We start from the raw sequence: 22650 nt of genomic DNA, 5'->3' as shown, positions 1-22650 counted from the left end.
CACCTTCATCAAGAGGCTCTTTAGTTCCTCTTCTCTTTCTGCCATTAGAATGGTATCATCTGCACATCTAAAGTTATTGATATTTCTCCTGGCAATCTTGATTCTAGCTTGTGATTCCTCCAGCCTGGCATTTTGCATGATGTTCTCTGCATAGAAGTTAAATAAGCAAGGTGACAATATAGAGCCTTGACGAACTCCTTTCCCAATTCTGAACCAGTCCATTGTTCCATGTCCAGTTCTAACTGTTGCTTCTTGACCTGCATACAGGTTTCTCAGGAGGCAGGTAAGGTGGTCTCATCCTGGAGGCCAACAAAGCCTCTTTTTACAAAAGGTTAAGAATGAAAAATAAATGATGCCCTGGAATAAGTTGCAATATTACTTTATTAACTTTATTCAGTATTAACTTATTTTCTATGGCTTATTGAAAAATTTTTTTTAATTCAGAAAATCTCACAGAATCCCAGACACAGATGTTCTCTGTGCAGCAAGAGGGCTGCATTCTGATATGGCCAGCAGATGGCACCAGAGGATGTGGTTCAGCCCATGAGGTTGTCCTTGCATAAACCTTAGGAGTCCTCCTTACCTCTCCCAGCCATGGAAAAGAGAGCCAGTCTAGTCCTTCCCTCTGTGGCCTGAGGACCCCCACCAACCACCACTAGAGTGAGGATAGTGAGGATGCAGAGAGAGCAAGTGTAGAAAATGGTAGAAAATGGCTTGACCAGAAAAAAAGGCAAGGAAAAGTGGGAGTAAGATGAGGGCTGGGGATGGGAAAGACACGAGGAAACTGAAATTCAAGTGGGAAGGAGTAGACAGAATGGGATAGGAAATGACAAGCAAAGTCCCTGCGTTTGGGGCATGGAATACACAAGTGATGGATCACACACTTCCACTGTGTCTGGGAAAGGTCTGCAAGGATGGGTGTGTAGGCTGCTGCTGCTGCTAAGTCACGTCAGTCGTGTCCGACTCTGTGCGACCCCATAGACGGCAGCCCACCAGGCTCCCCCGTCCCTGGGATTCTCCAGGCAAGAACACTGGAGTGGGTTGCCATTTCCTTCTCCAATGCATGAAAGTGAAAAGTGAAAGTGAAGTTGCTCAGTCGAGTCCGACTCTTCGCGACCCCATGGACTGCAGCCCACCAGGCTCCCCCGTCCATGGGATTTTCCAGGCAAGAGTACTGGAGTGGGGTGCCATCGCCTTCTCCGGGTGTGTAGGCTAGCAGTCTGTAGATTTGTCAAGGAAGTTGCCTCCAGGTGGCTTCTATTTTGTCTGTGAAGCAGGAGGCCATTCTGCCTGTTGACAGTTGGTAGGGGAGGGGAGGTGTCAGAGTTGAAGGGGTGCTGACAAGGGAAGCCCATGAGGACTGCTGGCCAGCACCAAGGATGGGTCTGGGAGATAACACTATCCAGCTCAGTTTCTTCATTCACTTGCTCATTCATTCTGCAAATATTCATTGATAACCCACTATACCAGGCACCATTTTGGACAATGCGAGCTACAGCCTGGGGGAAGGGGCAAGGGGAGCAGATAGACAAATAAATAGACATATAAATTTTAAAAATATGACATCATGGAAACAGAAGGACTATGAAGAAAGAGGCAAAGGGAAGGATAGGGAGTGCTGAGAGTGCTGTGAATGGGGACTTAGGGAAGTCTTCCTAGAGAAGTGACAGCTGATTAGAGGGCTGAATGCAGCAAGGGAACGAGACCTGCATTACTGGGGGCAAGCATTCCAGATAAACAGGACAGCCAGGGCCAACAGAAGGGGGACACAGAAGGAAATGGGGCCAAAGAATAGGTCACACGGGACGCTGGAAATCACGTTTTATGCTCAGTATGATGGGAGTCACTGGAACTAGGGAAGCACATAACTGGATTCATATTGGTAAAGGGATCATACAGGCTCCTGTGTGGAGAACAGGCTAAAAGGGCCAAGCATGGAAGAAGGGACACCAGCTGGTCAGTATGAGAAAACACGCTTCATGTGAATCTACCACTATGTTTGGCAGACCATTAGTTAGACAGGCAGTTCCCTAGAACGGAACCAACAGCCCACTTCACTCTTGCACCTTGGGATCACCCATGGGCTCATTTTGACAGGCCCAAGCAAACTCAGAGTGACTCAGACCCGAGGCACTTCACTCCTACCTTTGTGTGTAGGTAGGGTAGACATTCCAAGTGGCTCCCGTGAAGAGGAATACCTGTTCCAGAGCAGCAAAAGTAGGAAGAGACAGTACTTGCCGAGTACCCCAGGGAACCTGAAGGAACATTTCAGAGGCTTCCACAAAGCCACAAACCAAACACCTGGGTCGTGGATTCACTGATGCCCACAGCACAAGAAACCATGCAACCAGTTCTACACAGAATCCAGTGCCAGGAGAGAACTTCCCTCTCAAGTGACCTCCCACAAGTGACAAGAATTGTAGCAGTTTTGGCACAGGATGTCGGCCTGAGCGTGCTGTACTAGACACGCCTAATAGAGTCATCTGAGTATCAATCAATGCCACAGCTCTTTAAGAAACCTAGTCACAGCAAGGAACTCATCCTGTGTCTATCTAGTCTCTGGCACATATTTCAGGTGGGCATATCCACTCATTTCCCTTGGGTGTAGAGCCAAGAGTAGAAATGCTGCCAGGCACAAGGCCAGTTTTCGCAGAACCAGCCACACGGTCTCCTAGTGTGGCTGCACCCAGTTCCACCCTGTCTATAATGGCCTAAGATTTTTTTTTTAATGGCACCAGCCTCTTCTTTTTATCACACAATAACTAGAATAACCATTCACCGTAGCCCCAAACAGTGTAGCATCGGGGCTTCCCAGGTGGCGCAGGTGGTAAAGAACCTGCCTGCCAGTGAGATGTGGGTTCAGTCCCTAAGTCGGGAAGATATTCTGGAGAAGGAAATGGCAACCCATTCCAGTATTCTTGCCTGGAGAATTTCATGGACAGAGGAGCCTGGTGGGCTACAGTCCATAGGGTTGCAAAGAGTCAGACACGACTGAAGCGACTTAGCATGCATGTAGCACCAAACAGACCTTGGATTAAGTCTCATACCACCTATCTGAGTGAACTTAGGTGCCTTACTTGTATTACATAACCCTCTGGAGGTTCTGTTTCCTCACTGGGATGAATCACCCTCCCTAGTCTGAGGTGGCATCCATGTTAAATTAAGAGACTCTATGTCTAGCCCTTAAGTGTGGGCAAGTCCTGACCTGCCCACACCTGAAGCTCTCCAACTTGCAATCACCAAATAAACTTCACCCTCAGAGTTCTTTAAATTCCTACACTTGTGATCTGGAAATTCTACGTATTATTTTCATCCTTCATACTTATGTGATGCGCCGCTTCTGTCCATCCCGGCACAGTTAGTGGGAAAAATCCAGGACGTGGGGAGGGGTCAAGACTGGATCAGTGCCTCCAAAGGTGAAGTTAATAGGAGGTGCTTCCTGCCGCACAACTCTGGCCAGGAAGGAGACAGACACTCCTTGACCAAAGTAAGATCCAAATTTACATTGTCCATTTAAGTACCATTATGGTAAGATCTCCAAGACACATCATGTTAACTAAACAAGCAAAATGCAGAACAGGATGGATACTTTGTCACTTTCACATAAAAAGAGAGAAGGGTATATATTTATAATAACATATCTAGAAATGGATACACAATATACTAATATATATAATATAATAATACTGGGAGTGGCATTCCACTCCCAGTACCACTGGGAGTGGCAGTGGTACTGGGGACAGCTGTGGGAGGAAGTTGTTCAGTGTATCCTTTTATGACTTTTGAGCATGAACTACATTGATAGATCCTCTATTCCAAACATATTTTAATACATATACTTACAATTTTTCAAGTTACCCATGAGGTGAATACGAATCCCTAACATAAACTCCATGAGGGATGTCGGGTAGGTCAACCTTCACAAAACAAGGATGCCTCTTTGACATGTGCATGTAGGTGTGTGGGGGGGAGCGGGGAGGGCGGGGGGTGGGGGGCAGCGTGTATGTGCATGTAGGTGGGTGTGCATGTAGGGGTGTGCAGACAGGTACAGGGAGGAGTGTAGAGGCATAGCCATGTGTTGGACATCTTCATCACAGCCTAAGGTAAGGGAGTAAAGGATATAGAGTCATATGAAAGGCAGTGCCCTAAGCTTCTGAAGAGCTAACCCAACCTAAATTCACACAGAGTTAAACCAGGGGGTACACCCGGCTTTTCATCACATCCTCCACCACCCAACCCCTCAACTCTGTCGCTAGAAATCTGGAGTAAGAAAATCACTAAATGTTCTTTAAGGTTTTATGCACGTGTGTGTAGTTGTACTTGTGTATAGGTGGAAGGGTGTGGGGTGGTGTATCTGTGTAGGAGTGACGTATGTGTGTGTGGATATATAAGGGATGTATATGTGTGTGTATGTTTTCACCCACCAAAATGGCTGTACTACTGTACTTCCCAGAAGTTTTTCTGGGAAAAAGCTTCCCAGAAGTCAACTGGAGCATCCCAAGGGCAGAACCAGGGCCTTCTGGCCAGATGACATTGATTAATACTTAACACATCTGAGCTTGGCATGGAGCCACAACAGGTGTCCCCTCCCATAAAACTCACCTTCACTCCATGTGGCTATGTTACCCAATCAGGCTCTGAGAAGTCCAACAAAAGGCCAGCAGGCAGACCCAGGCCTATCTTGAAGGAGTTGGGGCTGGGTTATGAGGGGCTCTTACTCCTAAGGAGTCTCACTGGCAGGAAGGGAAACAATCACAAACAGACTGGGGTGAGAGGATGCCCCTTCCACTAAAGGCAGGCATCTTCCTTTCTGGGGGTATAACCAGACCACAGCTGGCCCTATTATCCCCTCGAAGAAGATATGACAAACACACAAAGACATACATACACACACATGTACATACATGCACACACACACACACAAGGCTAAGAAAAATGGAAGAGAGAAGCTGAGGAGCACAGGAAGGGCAAGCCTCTTTTATTATCCCAAAATGCAAAGTATTGAAGGCACTTACAATAACAAGGTTAGAGATGAGGGGAAGCATAGGGAGGTCAGAGATCAGAGCACAGAGGTAAATCAATGGACCCCACCCTGGTCACCACCCAGGAAGGAGAAAAGAAGAAGCTACAGGGCCAGGTCTGAAGCCAGTTAGATGTCTAGCTCTACAAAAGATACAAATCCATTCTACAGAGGACTCGGAAATGAGGAGTACACAGCAGCAAGGGGCAGGGCTGGCAGTCACGAGTTAGTGGTTCTTTAAGGAACACGCTCGGCAGCAACGAGGCACTCAGGTCCCCTGCTGGAAGAGGTCTCGGTACATCTCAATGAGACGGGCAGCCTCACGCTGGCCAGAGAGCAGAGCACCATGGGTGGTGGAATAGTACTTGCGATGGGTGGCCTCACCTGAGAACAGCACCTGCATAGGCTGGGCAGGGGGACAGGGAAGTGAAGATGGAGGAGCAAGAAAAGCTACCTGTCTGCCCCAGAACCCCCATCCATACTACAAGTTAGAAAGGAATAGGCGGGCATCTCAGATGCAGGTATTGTTATTTCCATAGGAGGAGGAGCTGCCCATCCCACCTGCCCATCTTCCCCTGCTTCTTCCCCAAACATCCGGGCCTCAGTCCTTTTTGCTCTGAGGTTTTTGTGAGTCCTGGCTCTACAATTTCAGAAATTCACACTGCCTCTTACTAGTGAACTTGGGGAATGATTTAACCTCCCTAAGCTTTGATTTCTTCATCTCCAAAATGAGTTTATACCATCTACTTCTGAGGGTGATTGTAAGGATTAAGTGAAATAATGTATCTAAAGGACTCAGAACCTGAAAGAATATAAGAACTCAATAAAGTTAGGCAGTAATTTAACAAACCTTTATGGAGCCCCTATTAGGTTCCAGGGACTGTTCTGGGCACTTGGAAGATAAAAGGTGACCAGGCAGCTGCTTTGAGGAGCTTCCTTGCTGGTGGGGAAGCCAGACACGAAACCCAATTACTAAATGGCATCATACGTGACGTGATGGGTGTTTGGGCGAGGTGCTGAGAGCCCAGAAAAGAGGCCCTCTGTCAGGGAGATCACACAAAGCTTCCCAGAGGACAGGACCTTTGGGCTTCTTCTCAGAAGATGCTGGATAAATAAACAGGCAAAGGATGTTTCAGGAAGAAGGAAAAATGGGGGCAAATGCATCTCCTAGGCCTTGTCTAGGAGATGGTGAAAATTTTGGCAGAGCCAAGCTTAACATCAAGAAAGCAGGCTGTTTAGGTGGGGTCCAAGCATAGAACAAATGCTTGCATTCCAAGCTTGAGTTTGGATTTTATTCCAAAATACCTCAAACTGAATGTGTAAGGTACCAGTCGGGGACCTTGTAGAATGAGGTTTTCATTCATCAGGTCTGGGGTGGGCTGCAAGTCTTATGTCTAATATGCTCCCACATGGTGCCAGTGCTGCTGGTCCATGGACCACCCACCTTGAGTAGTGAGGTTTTCACCCACCAATAAAAAGCCTGCAGAGGTGGTTAAGCTGAAAGGGAGGCACATATTGTGGCAGAGGGCAAGCTGCCTGCTCCACATCTTTTCTCTTTCTCCTCAGTAACAAAAATCCTGACATTTAACTGGGTCCATGGACAGAAGAGCCTGGCAGACTACAGTCCATGGGGTCGCAAGAGTTGGACACGACTTAGCGACCAAACCACCACCACCACTGCCCTCCAGGGGAAAAAAAAATGTATCCCAGTCTCTCTAGCAGCTGGTAGAGTCATGTGACTACGTTCTAGCCAATCAACTTCAAGTGCACTATTGCTTAGGGACACTGACTCTTCTCAAGGGTTCCCTTCTTTCACTCATCAGCCTGTCACAGACATGAGAACGAGAGAAGCAACCTCCACGGCCCTCTTGGATCACAAGGTGGCCTGGAAGATGGAGCCAGGTTCTACTGGTACTGGGCCCCAATATCTACCTCCGGATTTCCTTTTGTGTGACCTAAGTAAACTTCTGTCTTGTTTAAACCAGTTTGTTTTGCTTTTTGTTATATGCGCTAGTCCTAACTGACGCAGGGGACGAGAGAAGGAGGATGGCTATAGCAGTAGCCTTTCCTGAGCACAGCTAGGACACACACAACACATTGCTTAACTGCAATCTTCCTCATCAATTACACCAGAGAATTATTTTAAATATAATTTTGTTGGGGTTTTAACATTTATTGTATGGGTATGCTTGGTGGGGGGAACTCAAAATCTACTTTATAGGAGCAGAAATATATAGAGATAATTTCAATTTATTATTTTTCTGTGTGTTTTACTATATAGTTACTATAGTTTGGGGGAAGGTCAGTATTTTATTTCCTAAAATACATTGGGGGAAATAAGCAAAACATACTGGGTCAGTGCTGCCCAACAGAACTTTCCACAATGACAGAAATGCTCCATAATGACACACTCTAACGTGGCAACCTAATGAGGCTACTAATGTGGCCTCTAACGTGGCCACTCTGATGAGCAACAGGTGGCTCTCAAACTTGAAATCTGGCTAATGCAACTGAGGAACAAAATGTTGTATTTATTACTTTAGATTTTAATTAAATTAAATGTGGCTAACAGCGACCATATTGGACAGCACAGAATTAAAAGGCTCAGTTTTTATAACCTCAAGAAAGCATTTAAGATATCCTAGTTTGACCCTGTTTGTTCTTCCAGATGTTAAGTGTACTTTTTCTTGTTTTCTCCATCATTACAGGAGCTACTCCACCTATCTTACCTTGGCACTCCTCCCCTGGACCAAACACACATACACAACACCCACCCCTCAAAGACCCCTCACCCCGCAGCCCCTCACGTACCCAGCACACCCACACTCACCGCTGTCTTGGAGCTCTCCGTGTATGGCAGGGGCTTGGCCAGCTTCTCCACATCTGCCCCACTTGAGCCCACCTGTGTGTATGAATAGGATCCCCGGAAGTAGGGGTTGCTGCCCCAGGCTGAACGCAGGATTCGCCGAGGCTTTGGGATATTGGGGTTCCCTGTTGGGGAGTGAGAAGAGCCAAGGGGAAGGAGGATAAGAAATGGCTGCACACAGAAGACACTCCTGAGCAGACAACTCCCATTGTATCTCGGGGGCTCCAGGAAGGCCAGGCACGAAGAAGGGAGGGAGGGAGGCTGGGGTTCAAGCTGTATACCCCTCAATGTCTCCTTGTTTTTCTCCCCAAGAAAAACAGCTCCTCTCCGTGGGCCTTAATTTTCCTATCTGAAAAACATCCCAGATAATCATGTTCCCCATTCCAATTTCAGGGGTTCTTGTGGGGCTCTTCTGGGATAGTGCAGGAAAGATGTTTGAACAAAAATCAGACAAAACAACCACAAGTCCATCTCTTAGCAAGACAACATGACTAGGAAGTGGGGAATCTGAGTTGGGGTGATATCTGAGTTTTTCACCATCAGCCTTAGAAACAGAGAAGAAACAAAGAGCCTGTGATCTTGAGTGTCTCAAATTCCAAATGGAGAGAGCTTGCAATTTAGGAGGCCAAAGCCAAGACACAGTGTCCTACAGCATCTCTCCCAAGGGGTGCGCCCCCTCAGTTTCACAACCTGGGGATGAGGATGCTAGTACTGGTTCAGGAGACTCAGAGGGGCTAGAGGAGGAGGACAGACAGAGCGAGGCCTATTGAGCCGGCGGCGAGACAAGGACAGGGACGCACCTGTGAACTGCCGCAGCATCTCTGTGCAGATCTCGGCCACTGCCTCGTCATCACACTTCTCCATGACAAGGGCCTCCTCCCCACAGATCCAGCCACTCAGCACATGGCCGTATCGCTCAGGCGGGTAGAGGACATCAAAGCCACAGATCTTGCGGTACCAAAGCTCGGGCGGGTAGGTGAGCGTGCAGCTCTCCGCCTCGTCCTCCCACACAAACCGTAGGCTGTTGCACTCGGGGCCCCAGAAGGGCTCCTCGAATTCTAGAAAGATCTTGTCAGTGGTGCCGATGCCCAGTCGGTGGATGGCAGCCACCTTCTCGGCGGGCAGGCCTGGCCGAAAGAAGCTGGCATGCTGCCTCTTGAGCACGCCCAGTGACACGGTCACGATCACGTGGTCTGCCGGGATCACCTCACAGTCCTCGCACTCCACCACCACCGGCCACTGCTCATCCTCATCCTGCCTCTCCTCCCGGGGCTCCTCTCCACCCTGACTGCCCTCCCCGGCATCATGATTATGGTCACCCTCATCCCGGGGCTCAATCTCAGGGCCCCGAGGGCGGGATGAGGCCTGGTCCCAGTGAACACAACGGACGGGTTTCCCCAGCTGGATGACGTGGGCTGGGATGCCCTCAGCCAGCAGCTCCACAACCCGCATGAAGCCCGAGGGGATGACGTGGTGGGCACCAGGAATCTCAGTCCATTCCCCAAAGGCGCTCAGGGACACCTCATCCATGCTGTGCGAGCTACTCTCACAGCTTTCCACCTGTGGGAAGAGCCAGAGGGGAGCCAGGTGACCGCCAAGGCTGGGCAGGGATAGAAGCAGGACTTTAGGGCAGTGCTGCCCTCCTCGGACCCAACTTCCCCAGGGTCAGTCTTTCTCATTCTGGCATTTGTACTCAACAGAGCTCCGAGATGGCAAAGATACCTTCAGGTACTGCTGGATCATGGCGAGCTTCAGGCGCTTGGTGGCCTCTGGATCATCAGGGTCATCCCTGATGCGGTTGCGCACCTCCTCTCGGGTGAACACCCCCACGCTGTTCTGACTCTCAGCGTTAACTGGTTTACCATGCCGGAAGAACTCCTGGGTCAAGTTATAGACCTGCAAAGAGATCCCAGGAGACTGAAAACACATTCACTCGTCCCACCTCCATCTCAGACCTAAGGGTTCTAACTCAATACTCACCATCTCCAAAGTGTTCCCAGATATGCTGAGCCCATGGCACCTCTTCCTGGGAGAATTAATGCGGTACTCAGTTTTGTACTGAGGCTGCACCAACAAAATGGAGGTTTGGGGATGGCAAACTGAACCTGGGCAGTCAGCTTCCTTGCCTCCAGACACAGGAGGTGGGATGGGCCCCAGAAGCTCTCTTACTGAACCCCTGCTTAGAACAAAGTGAAATGTCTGGTGCCCGTACAGTGTGTGGGAAAGGAACTGCCCTTTCAAGTGCTCCACATAGCCAAGCATACCGCCCACTAAAGAACCCACGTCTACACAGATAACTCTTATTCAAGAACCAAATGCACAGACTCTCCCCTGACATTCCTGTCCAAGTGTATCTGCTTCACCCTCTCCCAGGAAGGCAGCATGGAGCTGTGTCCTGACTGGTGTTTTGCAGGGGAAAGAGCAAAAGGGGCCCGTACATTGACAGGAATGTGTCTACCCTGCAACTCAGCTCTAGGACTGCTGAGGAAGAAAGGTGGTATGGCCCAACCCCTATTACTCCCTCAAGGGAAAAGCCTCCACATAAGAGAGAAACATAAATTAAACTTTTCTTTGAATATAAAGAAGAAAGCAAGTTAAATTATTCCTTTTTCTTCTCCCAACAGTCACAAGATGCTGGGTGTTTGGCTTTAACTGAAGTCCTCAGCAAATTCCTCACCTAGTACCATTGCCAAGGAGTCAGGCTTTCAACTTGCCTCCTCCCCCTTAGATTTTTCCCCTTGGTGATAAGCAACAGAGTAGCCAGCCAATCAGTTTATGTTAACTAAAGGCCAAAATGCCCAGCTGAGGACTAACAGATTTGCATGATTCTTTGTGTCAACCACTGACTAGGACTGCCATAATTGAACATGCATTTGCCATGTGGGTGGTCTCCTGTCCTAGGTTAAACAACATCTTCCTAATGTGACCCAAGGGAAATGGGATGGGTCTGTAAGAGCTAACAATATTCACCCCATTTCTCATTAAGCACTTTTCACTGGGATCTCACTTATCCTTCATAACACTATGAAGTAGGTATAACTGTGTCTGTTTTACAGATGAGGAAAGTAAAGCTCAGAGAGTCTCAATAACTATCTCATGAATATACAAGTATGTACCATTCTATATGAATGGCAGAACTGGTACTTGAGTCAAGGCAATCTTGCTCCAGAGATTAAACTCTATATGATAACTACCGAACAAACTCATCTATTCGTTAACAAATATAAGACATTCAAATGAGTAGCCCTTCAAAGTCATCGCCTTGGGAGGGAGGCTACATATTTATTACGAAGCCACCCTCAGGCAAGGCTTCACATGCTTAGAGCACACCTCTTCAGAATGGCCTCCAGCACTGTCTAACAGCTATATAAGGAAATCTCTCTCTTGACCTCATGGTTAACACCTTTTCCTTCTGACTCAAAGCAGCACGACTTAGAATGATAATAATAATAATGTAATGTTAGTCGCTCACTCATGTCTGACTCTTTGTGACTCCATGGACTGTAGCCCACCAGGCTCCTTGTCCATGGAATTCTCCAGGCAAGAATACTGGAGTGGGTGGCCATTTCCTTCTCCAATGATAACCTACCTTTATCTATCCTACTTTCCATGACTCACACTCTTGGCTTTCAAAAATCAGACCCACAAGCAGAAGTTGATGATGATCTACCTTCAGGAACGTTTAAAAGAACAAGTAAGTCATGGATCCTGAACATCATTCTCAAGAGGCATCCATGCTTGAAGCACTCACAGTAATATAGGAATCAGGACATGACTGATTCTCAGTACACCAAGAAGGTCTACTTTCAAGAATGCTGATTCTTACTTGCTTAATATTGAGTGAGAACACACAACACTATAGGATTGTACACACACACTGTATGAGTGCACACACATAAGACAATGAGTGTTCCTGCCTTCCATTGAGCAGGGACAACCCCAAAGCAAGGGTCAGTTCTCCTTTCCTATGCCCAAGAGACATAAAAAATGTATAATAGGTAAGTGTTGAGACCAGTTTACTAACCTAAAGTGAAGGGTCATTACACTATAAATGGAAGCTATCAGAAGGCAAGATCTACAAGTTACCTTGCTTGTTTTTTGCAGTTCACAGCAAAGTTTCTAAAAATATTAACTTTTTTTTAAGCCAAAATAAGACAAGGGCACATTCCCTGACTTACAAAGCTACAGTAATCAAAACAGCATGGTACTGACACAAAAACAGACACACAGATCAATGGAACAAACCAGAGAGCCAGACACAAACCCACACACAATTACTCTGTGATACAGGAGGCAGAATATATATGGAAAAAAAGACAGTTTCTTCAACAAGTGGTGCTGGGGAAACTGGACAGCCATAAGTGAAAGACTGAAATTCGAACATTTTCTCACACCATATACAAAAATAAACTCAAAATGGACTAAAGACCTAAATGTAACAATGGAAATAATGAAACTCCTAGAAGAGAACATCAGCAGAACACTCTTTGACATAAATTGAAGCACATAAATTGAAGAATCCTAAGGCAGAAGAGACAAAAGCAAAAACAAATTTAATTTAATCTAAAAATGTTTGCACAGCAAAGGGAATCACTGACAAAACAAAAAGACAACCTACTGAATGGAAGAATGCATTTGCAAATAATATGACCAGTAATGGCTAATATCCAAAATACATAAACTGCTCATACAACTCAATTAAAAAAAAAAAACTATCAACTTGATTAAAAAATGGGCAGAAGACCTGAATACACATTTTTCCAAAGAAGAAATACAGATGGCCAACAGGCATAAGAAAGATGCTCAACATAGTTAATCATCAGAGAAATTTAAAATGACAATGAGATATCACACCTGTCAGAAGAGCTATCATCAAAAAGAACACAAGTAACAAACATTGGTGAACATATGGAGAAAATGGAACCTTTACCCTGTTGCCAGGAATGTAAATTGATGCAGCCACTATGGAAAATATGGAGGTTCCTCAAAATATTAAAACTAGAACTATCACATGACCCAGCAATTCCACTCCTGGGTATATATCCAAAGAAAAAGAAAAATTAATTTGAAGAGATACTTGTACCCCAAAGTTCACTGCAACATTATTTATAATAGCCAACCTATGGGAACAATCTATGTGCCCATCAACAGATGAATGTATAAAGAAGATGTTAGATAGATATAGATATAAAACATAAGTTATATATGTAGTATACATACACATGTTTTATATACATGTTAGATGCTGCTGCTAAGTCGCTTCAATTGTGTCCGACTCTGTGCGACCCCAGAGACAGCAGCCCACCAGGCTCCCCCGTCCCTGGGATTCTCCAGGCAAGAACACTGGAGTGGGTTGCCATCTCCTTCTCCAATGCATGAAAGTGAAAAGTGAAAGTGAAGTCGCTCAGTCGTGTCTGACTCCTAGCGACCACATGGACTGCAGCCTACCAGGCTCATCCATCCATGGGATTCTCCAGGCAAAAGTACTGGAGTGGGTTGCCATTGCCTTCTCCAAAACATGTTAGATAGATAGATATAAACTATATTGTTATATATATGTATATAGACACACACACACATTGGAATTTTACTCAGCCATACAAAAGAATGAAAATCTGCAATTTTCAACAACATGCATGGACCTAGAGGGTATTATATTTACTGAAATAAGTGAGACAGAGAAAGACAAATACTCTGATCATCACTTATATGTGAAATCTAAAAAACAAAACAAACAAACATAACAAAACAGAAATAGACTCAGATCTAGAGGACAAACTAGTAGTTACCAGTGGAGAGAAGGAAGGAATGAAGGGTAAAACAGGGGTATGGGATTAAGAGATAAAAACTACTATGTATAAAAAATAAATAAGCAACAACTATATATTGTACAGTACAGGGAAATATAACCATCATCTTGTAATAACTTTAAATGGAGTATAATATATAAAAATGTTGAATCACTATGCTGTACACCTGAAACTAATATAATATTGTAAATCAACTATACTTCAATTTTAAAAAATCAGTTATAATTCTATATACCAGGAACAATTAGAAAATAAGGGTTTTTTTTAAGTTATCATTTACAAAAATGCCTAAGAACATTAACAACAATGATCATACACATTTACCTAGTAACAAATCTGATAGATATTTAAGGACTTTCTGCGGAAATATTTAATCATAAGTATCAATAATCTCTTCCCTAGTACTTCTCTACTCATTGTCTTCATTCTACCCTCAAACTGGGGCCCAGAGAATGTACAGACATGACCAGGATCACAGAAAACCCTAGCAAGTTGCCTAGGCCCCCACCCCCATCACACACACACACACACACACACACCAGTGTGCTCCCTGTCCCCCACACTCCTGTGCTCAACTATTCCCGTAATACCTCACCTCGTTGTATAAATCACTGAATTCCTCAACCACATCCTTGGGGATCCTGCAGCCACGGTTGGTGAGGTAGCAGGCCACGCCATTCTTGGAGTAGAGGCTGATGCGGCCCACACTGCGCTCTCCATCAGTTGTCTCTTCCAGGAGCCCGTTGGCTTCTGCTAGATGATAGATAGGATTCCCGTGGGAGCCATGGATCCACGTGGCTCCCAGCTCAAAGGTAGCGTGTCCTGATGGCAACAACAGGTTCTTAGCACAGCAAGGACTCTTCAAAGAGGGCCAGAACACTGCCTCATCTTCCTTCTCCAAGGGGATCCTTCCATCCCCAGCAAGAGGGCAAGGAAGGGGATTAGGCCCCCCTCTGGCAACAAACCAAAGTCTTCAGTGAAAAGCTCCCAGTAAGAAACCATATGCAGCACAAAATGGATTCCACTTTATAAATGAGGTAACTTCCACCCTCAGTGACTCTGACGACACCAAGTCGCCTCACTGGAATTAGAAGATTCTCCTTCTGTGATAACATCCGACAATAGGCCCTCCCTCCTCACTGATGCCTCCCTCTCAGGAGAAATTCTACGGTACCAGAGGGTACCACATGGTACAGGTACCTGAAATACCCAGTGAGGAGGCCCAGCCTTTCAGACCCAAGGTCCCCATTTGGCCTTATTCCAATTCCTCAAAATCCAGTGGTTCAGGAATCTAAACCACTCATCCAGATGGAAAATGGGCAACTCCTAACTCAGTCTAGGGCAGAAGAAAGAGGGAAACATTCCAGTTTTGAAGACTCCTCCCCAGGGCAGTCTAAAACACACTTCTGGAGAAAACTAAGCTTTCTCATCCTATGGCATAGGTGGCAAAACCTTAAGAGATTGTTTGGGGCAAGGGAAAATCTTGGGCCCAAACTGGGATGAGGCTGGTGGCTCATTTTACCACCCCATCCATAGCCAAGGGACCAGATACTCTGAGGCAAGTTCCCACCGTGCCTGGGCCTATTTCCTCTTCTGGGGCTCAGTTTCCTTTTCTTATGCTGCAGAGCCTGTGATACAGTTGTCTCCTCCCTTGCCTAGCTCCCAGGAAAGTTGAAACAAAGAAAGGAAAATATAGAGGAACATTTTTTGTGTTTTGCTTTGTTTTTGGAGGCCTGATTCAAGACATCATGTATGATAACTTTTTTGCCAAGATGGACACAGTAATTCCTCCTATCCTTACACACATGGCCCTTTGCAATGTGACTTTGTCAGTCCTCCCATCAAAAGATGGAGTCTTTCCTCACCCCTTGAATCTGGGCTTGCCTTGTGACTTGCTTTGATTAATAGAATGCAATGAAAGCAATGTTGTGGCTTCAGAGGCTAGGCCTCAAGAAACCTTGTGCCTTCTAGCCTCACCCTCTTAGACTGTGACCACCATGAAGAGAAACTCAGATTTCTGGAGCCACAGAATATCAGCAAATAAAATAATGTTGTTTTAAGCCACTAATATTTCAGGCTGTTCTGTTATGCAGCAATAGCTATCTTGTAAACCATAACAGACAACAATCACCCCTCACCCCAGGAATTGGGCATTCCTCTTTTTCTGTGCTTTCTCTTTCCTGGGCTGCTTCTAATTAAACCATCAGTTCAAAAAAAAAAAAAAGCCCTGTAGCCCTGTATGCATCTATGCGCCAAACACAGAGCAAGAGAAAAAACAATCAACCTCAAACCACAGCCAGTAAGGCAGAACTTCCTGGTGACTCTGGAATCAGGGGCAGGAATGTATGGGTCCCTTTGTCCAGGGAAAGTGGGCAGACTAGAGGGCATGAAAAGCTGGAAACCCAGTGCCCTTCTTCCACAGGGTTCAGGGAGGGGGGCTGGTCACTGGGGACATTTATCACTAATTATCCTTTAGAGCCTCAAGTTCCCAAAGGTATTTTTTTGTTTTTGTTTTGCTTCTTTTGAGCTTCCAAAAGAAGCAAAAGGGGCTTGCATCATGGACCCTTCCCAGGGTACACCAGGGATTTCCAAGTCATAGTCACTGGGCAGCCATTCCAGGCATGGGGTATCCAGGCATAAGCAGGAATAAGGTGAGCAGCTCAAGGTTAGCAACATCAGAGTTCCACCCTATCCCTCAAGCGTTACAAGGAGGTGGGGGGGCCCGGAGCAGCCTCAGTCTTAGGATGTTCCCTGTCGTCCCCCACAGGCCTCTCACCTCTGTCGTCCTTGTAACCACAGGGTACTGGGCGCCATCTCCACAACTAGCCCACAGTGTCCCTGGGGCTTCTGGTCATCGCTGCTGCCCTTACCACCGGGATTCGCAGCTAGCATCTCACACTGCTGCAGGTCCAACTGCAGCCTGGGCTTTCAGCCCCAGGTGTCTGCACACACAACACATACGCGCTTGCCTGGACTTGCTCTCCCATATTCTAGCAGAATCTGCCTTGATCTGACTCCTCATGTATATCATCCGTTCCTTCTTTTGACTACCTATCCGACTCCCCTCATCACCTAAGGCCCACCCAAGCTCCCTCCCCTCCAAGGAAGGCGTCCAGCCACATGCATCTCCTCAGCCTCCTGTAGCCCTATCTCTTCCACTTCGCTCCCTGTATCAACTTCCCTGCAAAGCACATCTCAGGTGTCAACTACCACTGAGACTGGGCCATTTGTCCTCCCATCTTCCGCTTTTATGTCAGACCCTGAATGTCTCATCAAGACTTGAGAACCACAAATGGAGCCATCCCGTCCCTAAAGCTCCTAGCCAGCCAATCCCTAAGGCTCCTAGCCAGCCAATCAGGTGTTGAGCAGAGTCTCCAGGCTTCCCCCAGCTGACTGTCCTCAGGTTTCCGTGTACCTTGGGACGCACTTTCATCCTCACTGCCAACACATACTCCTGTGTCTGCCAGGGAAAACAGACATAACTTCGCATATACCTTCCAGGAAATGCTCTAAGGAAGACTTTTACTGTGATCAGAGTTTTTTAAAACATGAAAGTTTCCCATGTCTCCTCAACCTCTGCTTGTTCTAAGCCTGACCACCTACGTTTCTGAACCAATTGCCCCATTCATCAAAAGTAAATACACAGAATCTGCGTGGCCTTGCAGCCCAAGTAACAATGGACACAAAATCCCATGGAGGGTCAGTGTAACCCACATACGCCAGGCCACCATGGGTAGTCCCACTGGGCCATTTTCATTGTCAGACCCCTTGGCTAGGGAACCCTGACCTCTGGCTGCATTTCAGGCTCTCCCCCACCCTCTAGGACCCCTGGCAAAATCTGCCCACTCTTGGGTGTATCTCTTAACTGGTTGCTTTCTCCAGAAGCCTTAATACTCTGAAACCTACACAGATCCTCTTCCCAGACAATCCTAAGACCTGCCCACCACTCACAAGGAGGCCCAAAGTCTTCTTCCACCTCCACTGTGCTGAGCTCCTATTGTCCCAGGGCTAGCTCTTAGTAATGGTATACTAAATCATATTCAAAAGTTACCAACTAATAAAAACTTGTACAATTCCCCTTCTTGTGAAATAGAAACCAGTCTACCCACTACGAAGTTTGGTTCTGGGTGTCCTCTCCCACCTAAACACTGTGAACCCTAGCTTTTGTTCCAAAAACAGAGGCCAGACTCCTCATTCTGCACACCTCAGAAGGGTGCTGAGGGGGCAAAGGAAGTTTCTGGAAAAGGCCCAGGCCGCATGCACAACAGAACACTAAACCCTGGGAAAAAGCTAAAATAACAAGATCTCAGGCTAGGCCAGGGCACTAGGAGACAAGAGGTGACCTTGGGAGATGACTGGACTGCGGTGAATGAGGCACTTACCAAGTTTCACACTCTGTACGCGGCCCCCGATGCGGCTGGACGCCTCAAGCACAGTGACATCTGTAAAGCCCTGCTCCAGAAGTGCTTTGGCCGCAGCCAGGCCAGCCAAGCCAGCACCGATCACCACCACACGAGGCTGTCCCCTTCTCCGCAGGCCACGACTGAGAGGGTCATCCGCACTGTCACCACTGGATTCACAACTTTGCATACCGTCCACGCTCGCCTCCTAGGAACCTGAAGCGGGGAGGGGGTCACAGCTCACCTGCTCTGCCTTCACTTCCCACCTGCCCCAAGAGATGCTCTCAGTCTCTGCCCTCAAGGGGGGACCTTGAGCCCTCTCATTCTCTTCTGAGGATCCGGACAAGAAGAGCCACCTCCAAAGGATGTTGGGAGAGAGGAAAAGACGGAGCCATAAGGAAGGAAATAGGAAGGAGGTTATGTACTGTGGGCCCTCATCAGCAAACAGGAGAGCTGAGAGCCCATCCCAAACCCCTGAAATCCATCAATCCCACCCCCAATCAACTAGGTACTGCTTCTTCCTCAAGGATGAGACAAGAGTCAACAAGAAAGAGGATGATCAAGAAGGTCAAAAGCAGGAGAAACTGACCCTGGTGCTGCTGACCCCAGACCAGCACAACCCAGCACAGCCCAGCATCACTGCTGTGGTCCAGCTCACACCAACCTCAGGATGCTCACATGGACCCCAGGATGCTGAACAGACCTCAGGGTGCTGGAACCAGCCCCAGGATACTTGGACCCACTGCACCAGACCCTCTGCTCTCCCTCCCTGGCCTGGCCCTTCCCTGGCCCTCACTCTCCCTTCCACTGTCTCCTCTTCTCCTTTTGCTTTCTGTTAGTCTTTCAGAGCCTAAACGAGGTGGTAATTTGGTGGGCAGGACACAGTCCCACCTTCCCCCAAGAAAGTGCCACGAGGCTGGTATTGGATGAACCTCTGCTATTCCGGGTAGGTCTCCGGTTTTTTGTCCCAGGCCACTCAGCCCCTCAGTCACCACAAAGCAGCAAAGAGCCCAGGAAACAGTGGACCATGAGGACCTGTGGCACCAGAGGCCAGACATCAAATTGACAGTTACACTAAGCCAGCTTGCTCAGAGACGCCAGTCTAGGGAGCTGATGAGAGGCCCAAGGGGTCCCTGAATCTGGCCCCAGGGCTGAGAGAGGTTGCCCTTCTATTCCCAGAGTGACTACAAGGGCTTGAAGGTATCTTTGGGCCATCCCAAGGGGCCACTCAGCTCTGATCCTGTCCCCACTTCCTTCCTGACCCAAGCTGCCTTTGCTAAGTTTTCAGAGGCAGAAGTTGCATACCGTCTAGTTATCCATACTATCCATAGTATTCAAGACCTAACAACAGGGAAATGAATTCATGAGTGGAAAGTAGCTGCTGGGCAATGGACAGGGGGCATATAAATCTAATAAAGCTAAGAAAAACCCTTCCTATGACACAGCAATTCCAGTCCTAAGAAAACACCCAAGAGAAACAGGGTATACTCCACCAAATAGATACACTAGAATGTTCAGGACAACTTTCTTCATGATAACCAAAAACAAATATCCCAAAGGCACATCAACAGAAGAATAGATAAATATATTGTGCTATTTGTAGTGTATTCATACAAGGTACTATTCTTCAGTAATAAACAGAACCAAACTACTCTCAACAACATTACATTGACAAAAGAAGCCAGAGACAAAAGAGCACGATATTGTATGACTCTATTTATGTGAAATTCATGAAGCAGTAAAAAGATGACAGAAGAGAGATTGAGAGGAGGGGAATGAGTGAAAGGGTCAGAAGGGAACTTTCTGGTCTGGAAGGAAATGCATCTTTCTATGAATGGTGGTTAGTGCCACTATATATATATATATATATATATATATATATATATGCATAAACACCTCATTCCTGGCTCACTGTAAAAAATAAAAGCTGTGCACTAACAACCTTCTTCCCACACTTCAAGGTCTGACAGCTTGTTTCCATCCCACCTCTAACATTTATCACAGATTTTAAAAGAGTTTTTTTTCTAAATATAAATATGCTCAGGCTGAGAAGCTGCTCCTTGAACTCCTCGTCCCACTCTACCTGCCTATGTCACACCTGGGCACGGACAGGAGTGTCACCCCATTCCTGCCCCCAAACTCTCTCCAAACCGCACCCCACCTCCCATCCCTATGCTGCCCGACTCGGTGGAGTCAGGCACCGGAAGGTGGCGGAAGGTGGCCGGAAGGTGGCGCCCGAGACACGGAGACCTTCAGAGGCAGGGGCTCCCCTCCTCCTAGGAGAACCTGTATCCCGGCTTCCACATTCTTCCTTGTGCGGTTACGGTCTCGCCCACCCCCACCCCAGTGATGTTCGGTTCCGCCTCCTGGGAGCGAGGAGGTCAGAGCTGGCTCGAGCCCTTTCCTCCCCTCCCCCTTACCCTTCCTCCGCACCCCCTCTGCCGCCCTCCGCTTCCTCCCCAGGTTCTCCTTGGGAGGACTAAAATTAGAGGTGAGGGTGTGGCTGCCTGTACCAGCGCCGACAGAGAGGAAGAGTCCGCCCCGCAGCGCAGGCAAGAAGTGTGTTTTACATCAGGTTTGTAAACACGCAGGGAGCTGCCGATGGGCACCACAGTGAGCACGCTGCTATGCTATGCGAGTATCGAGACTGCCCACCCTCCCCCGACGCCTCAGTTCTCCAAGACTGGGGGGCTCTTCCTGGGCGTTGCTCCCTAGGCCTCCAGCCCCACCCCCAACCTGAGGCTGCCCCCCAGAAACAGCCACTTTTACGCTGTAAAGGGGTGGGATTACAGCAGTGGTTCTCAGACCTTACAGATGGAACCCCTTCTCGAAAAGCTCCTGGGGAGACCAAGGTTTAACTGAGATGAAACGGGATCTCTCTACTCCCTCAAGCCCCTAAGGTCTCATGGCAGAACTCCCTTGCTCCCTGAAGCACCACCTCTGAAAACGTGGAGGAGTAGGATAACTTCACCCTTGGGAGGCTTGTAGAGGGAAGAAACGCTTGGGGCAGCACATTGGGGTGGGGGATACCTAAACTTCCTGGCTTTCCCATCTCCATTTCTTTCTCTCTCAAGTGGTCCAGCTTGTCCTAACCTACGTTATTATGGACGTCTAGAGATTGTCAGCATTTTTAAGAGCCTTGTCCAGGAAAATCATTTGTAAAATTCTGTAGCTAAATTTTTTAAAGATATTTATTTATTTATTTTGATTGTATTTACTTATTTTAAAATAAGCATCTAAGAACTCATCATCTAAAATAAAAACTAGAAAATTGATAATAACTAAATTTTTATTAATAGGCTTCAGGAATGGATTGTGGGAAATGTGGGCACACAGTTTGCCTTTAAGATGAACACAAAAAGGACCCCACGTTCCCAACATATCAGAGACCTTCAACTTAAAGAGACATCATAGGGTGCTGTGGTGTGTGTGTTGGTCTGACTCTTTGTGACCCCATATACTGGGGCCCATCTGGCTCCTCTGTCCATGGAATTCTCCAGGCAAGAATACTAGAGTGGGTTGCCATTCCCTAGCTTCCCAACCCGGGAATCAAACCCAGGTCTTCTGCATTACAGGCAGATTCTTTACCATCTGAGCTATAGGGAAGTCATGGTGGAAACAGGTAAACAAGGGCCATGTCGGTCACCTATTCCACTGGCCTTCACTGCTAACCCTAGTTCTGTGTCTCCACAAGCCTTGTCCCAGATGGGCCTGTCAACCCCTGGAGCCCCTAAGCCAGAGAAGCCACAAGCACTGTCCACAGATGGCAAAATGAGGCATCTCCATCTTTCCATAGAGTCGATCTACCCTGGGATCCAAACTGAAGTGAAGAGAGAAAACTATACCTAGAAACACCTACTGTGTGCTGGGCCCTCAGTTAAATGCTGCACTGGACTTTTGGACCCTCTGTTATCTCAGATTGGGAGGGAGCACATTTGTTTTCTATTGGTTTGTGCCATCTCTTCCTTTGAAATTTTTTAATTTTATGAGAAAATGCCTTACTGGGGAAGAAAAATCACTTAATTCTCCTTGGTGCTTGCCTCTCCTCCTCTTGCCTTCCGTAAATAAATAAATAAATAACATACCCTTCCTTGATCTGTATGCACAGGAGAAACAGAACACCCTGTACTTTTCGAGCAGATAAAGGAGAGAAGAAAAAAGTGCTGGCTCAGCCAGGCAGGGAGGGGGAGGGGGGGCAGAAGGCGGGGGAAGGAGCAGGGACAGGGCGAAAGACTCTTGCCTTCTTGCTCCTGTTTCCAAGGCAAAACTTGGGTAGGAGGGTAGGGCCCCCATGTCCCCAGGCAGGCCATGCCTAGTAGCTTCCACCCCCATTCAAGATATCCAGATGCCCCACTGCCTCCCCACCCAACCCCCACGCCCCTCCTACCCTCACTCCCAATTCTCTGGCCTGCAGGCCACCACCTCCCCCTGCAGGCCAGAGCCAACACTGCCCCAGCTGAACCCACCCAAGTAGCCAAATTGGAAAGCAGACAGAAGAGAGGAAAAAGGGAAGAAAGGCCCTGCCCATGGCAGGATCACCAAAGAAGGATGAGT

At 47.4% G+C, this 22650-nt stretch overlaps 1 protein-coding gene across 10 annotated transcripts in view; it reads right to left on the bottom strand.

The window, feature by feature from the left end:
• Nucleotides 1-363: 363 nt before the first annotated feature.
• The window catches only part of SMOX (spermine oxidase), a 39878-nt gene continuing 17591 nt past the window's right edge, over nucleotides 364-22650 (bottom strand). Inside the window, exons 2-8 of one of the 10 annotated variants that reach the window (XR_015139375.1) lie at nucleotides 18079-18312; nucleotides 14292-14518; nucleotides 9609-9782; nucleotides 8687-9446; nucleotides 7851-8011; nucleotides 5871-6124; nucleotides 364-5426 (exon numbers count right to left, since the gene is read on the bottom strand). Coding sequence is in view for 9 of the 10 variants with exons in the window: in XM_086333394.1 (XP_086189520.1) it covers nucleotides 5289-5426; nucleotides 5871-5960; nucleotides 7851-8011; nucleotides 8687-9446; nucleotides 9609-9782; nucleotides 14292-14518; nucleotides 18079-18286 (1758 nt within the window). In the remaining variant the exon portion in view is untranslated. The remainder of the gene's footprint in view (nucleotides 5427-5870; nucleotides 6125-7850; nucleotides 8012-8686; nucleotides 9447-9608; nucleotides 9783-14291; nucleotides 14519-18078; nucleotides 18313-22650) is intronic. The other 9 variants (XM_086333394.1, XM_086333396.1, XM_086333395.1 and 6 more) reach the window with 9 other exon arrangements.

This window comes from Bos grunniens, chromosome 13, assembly GCF_055505025.1.
Source record: "Bos grunniens cultivar Pamir isolate PY7600 chromosome 13, Bosgru_T2T1.0, whole genome shotgun sequence".
NCBI lineage: Eukaryota > Metazoa > Chordata > Mammalia > Artiodactyla > Bovidae > Bos > Bos grunniens.
Note: the sequence above shows the minus strand (reverse complement) of the source record. Positions and strands in the feature narration are given on the sequence as shown.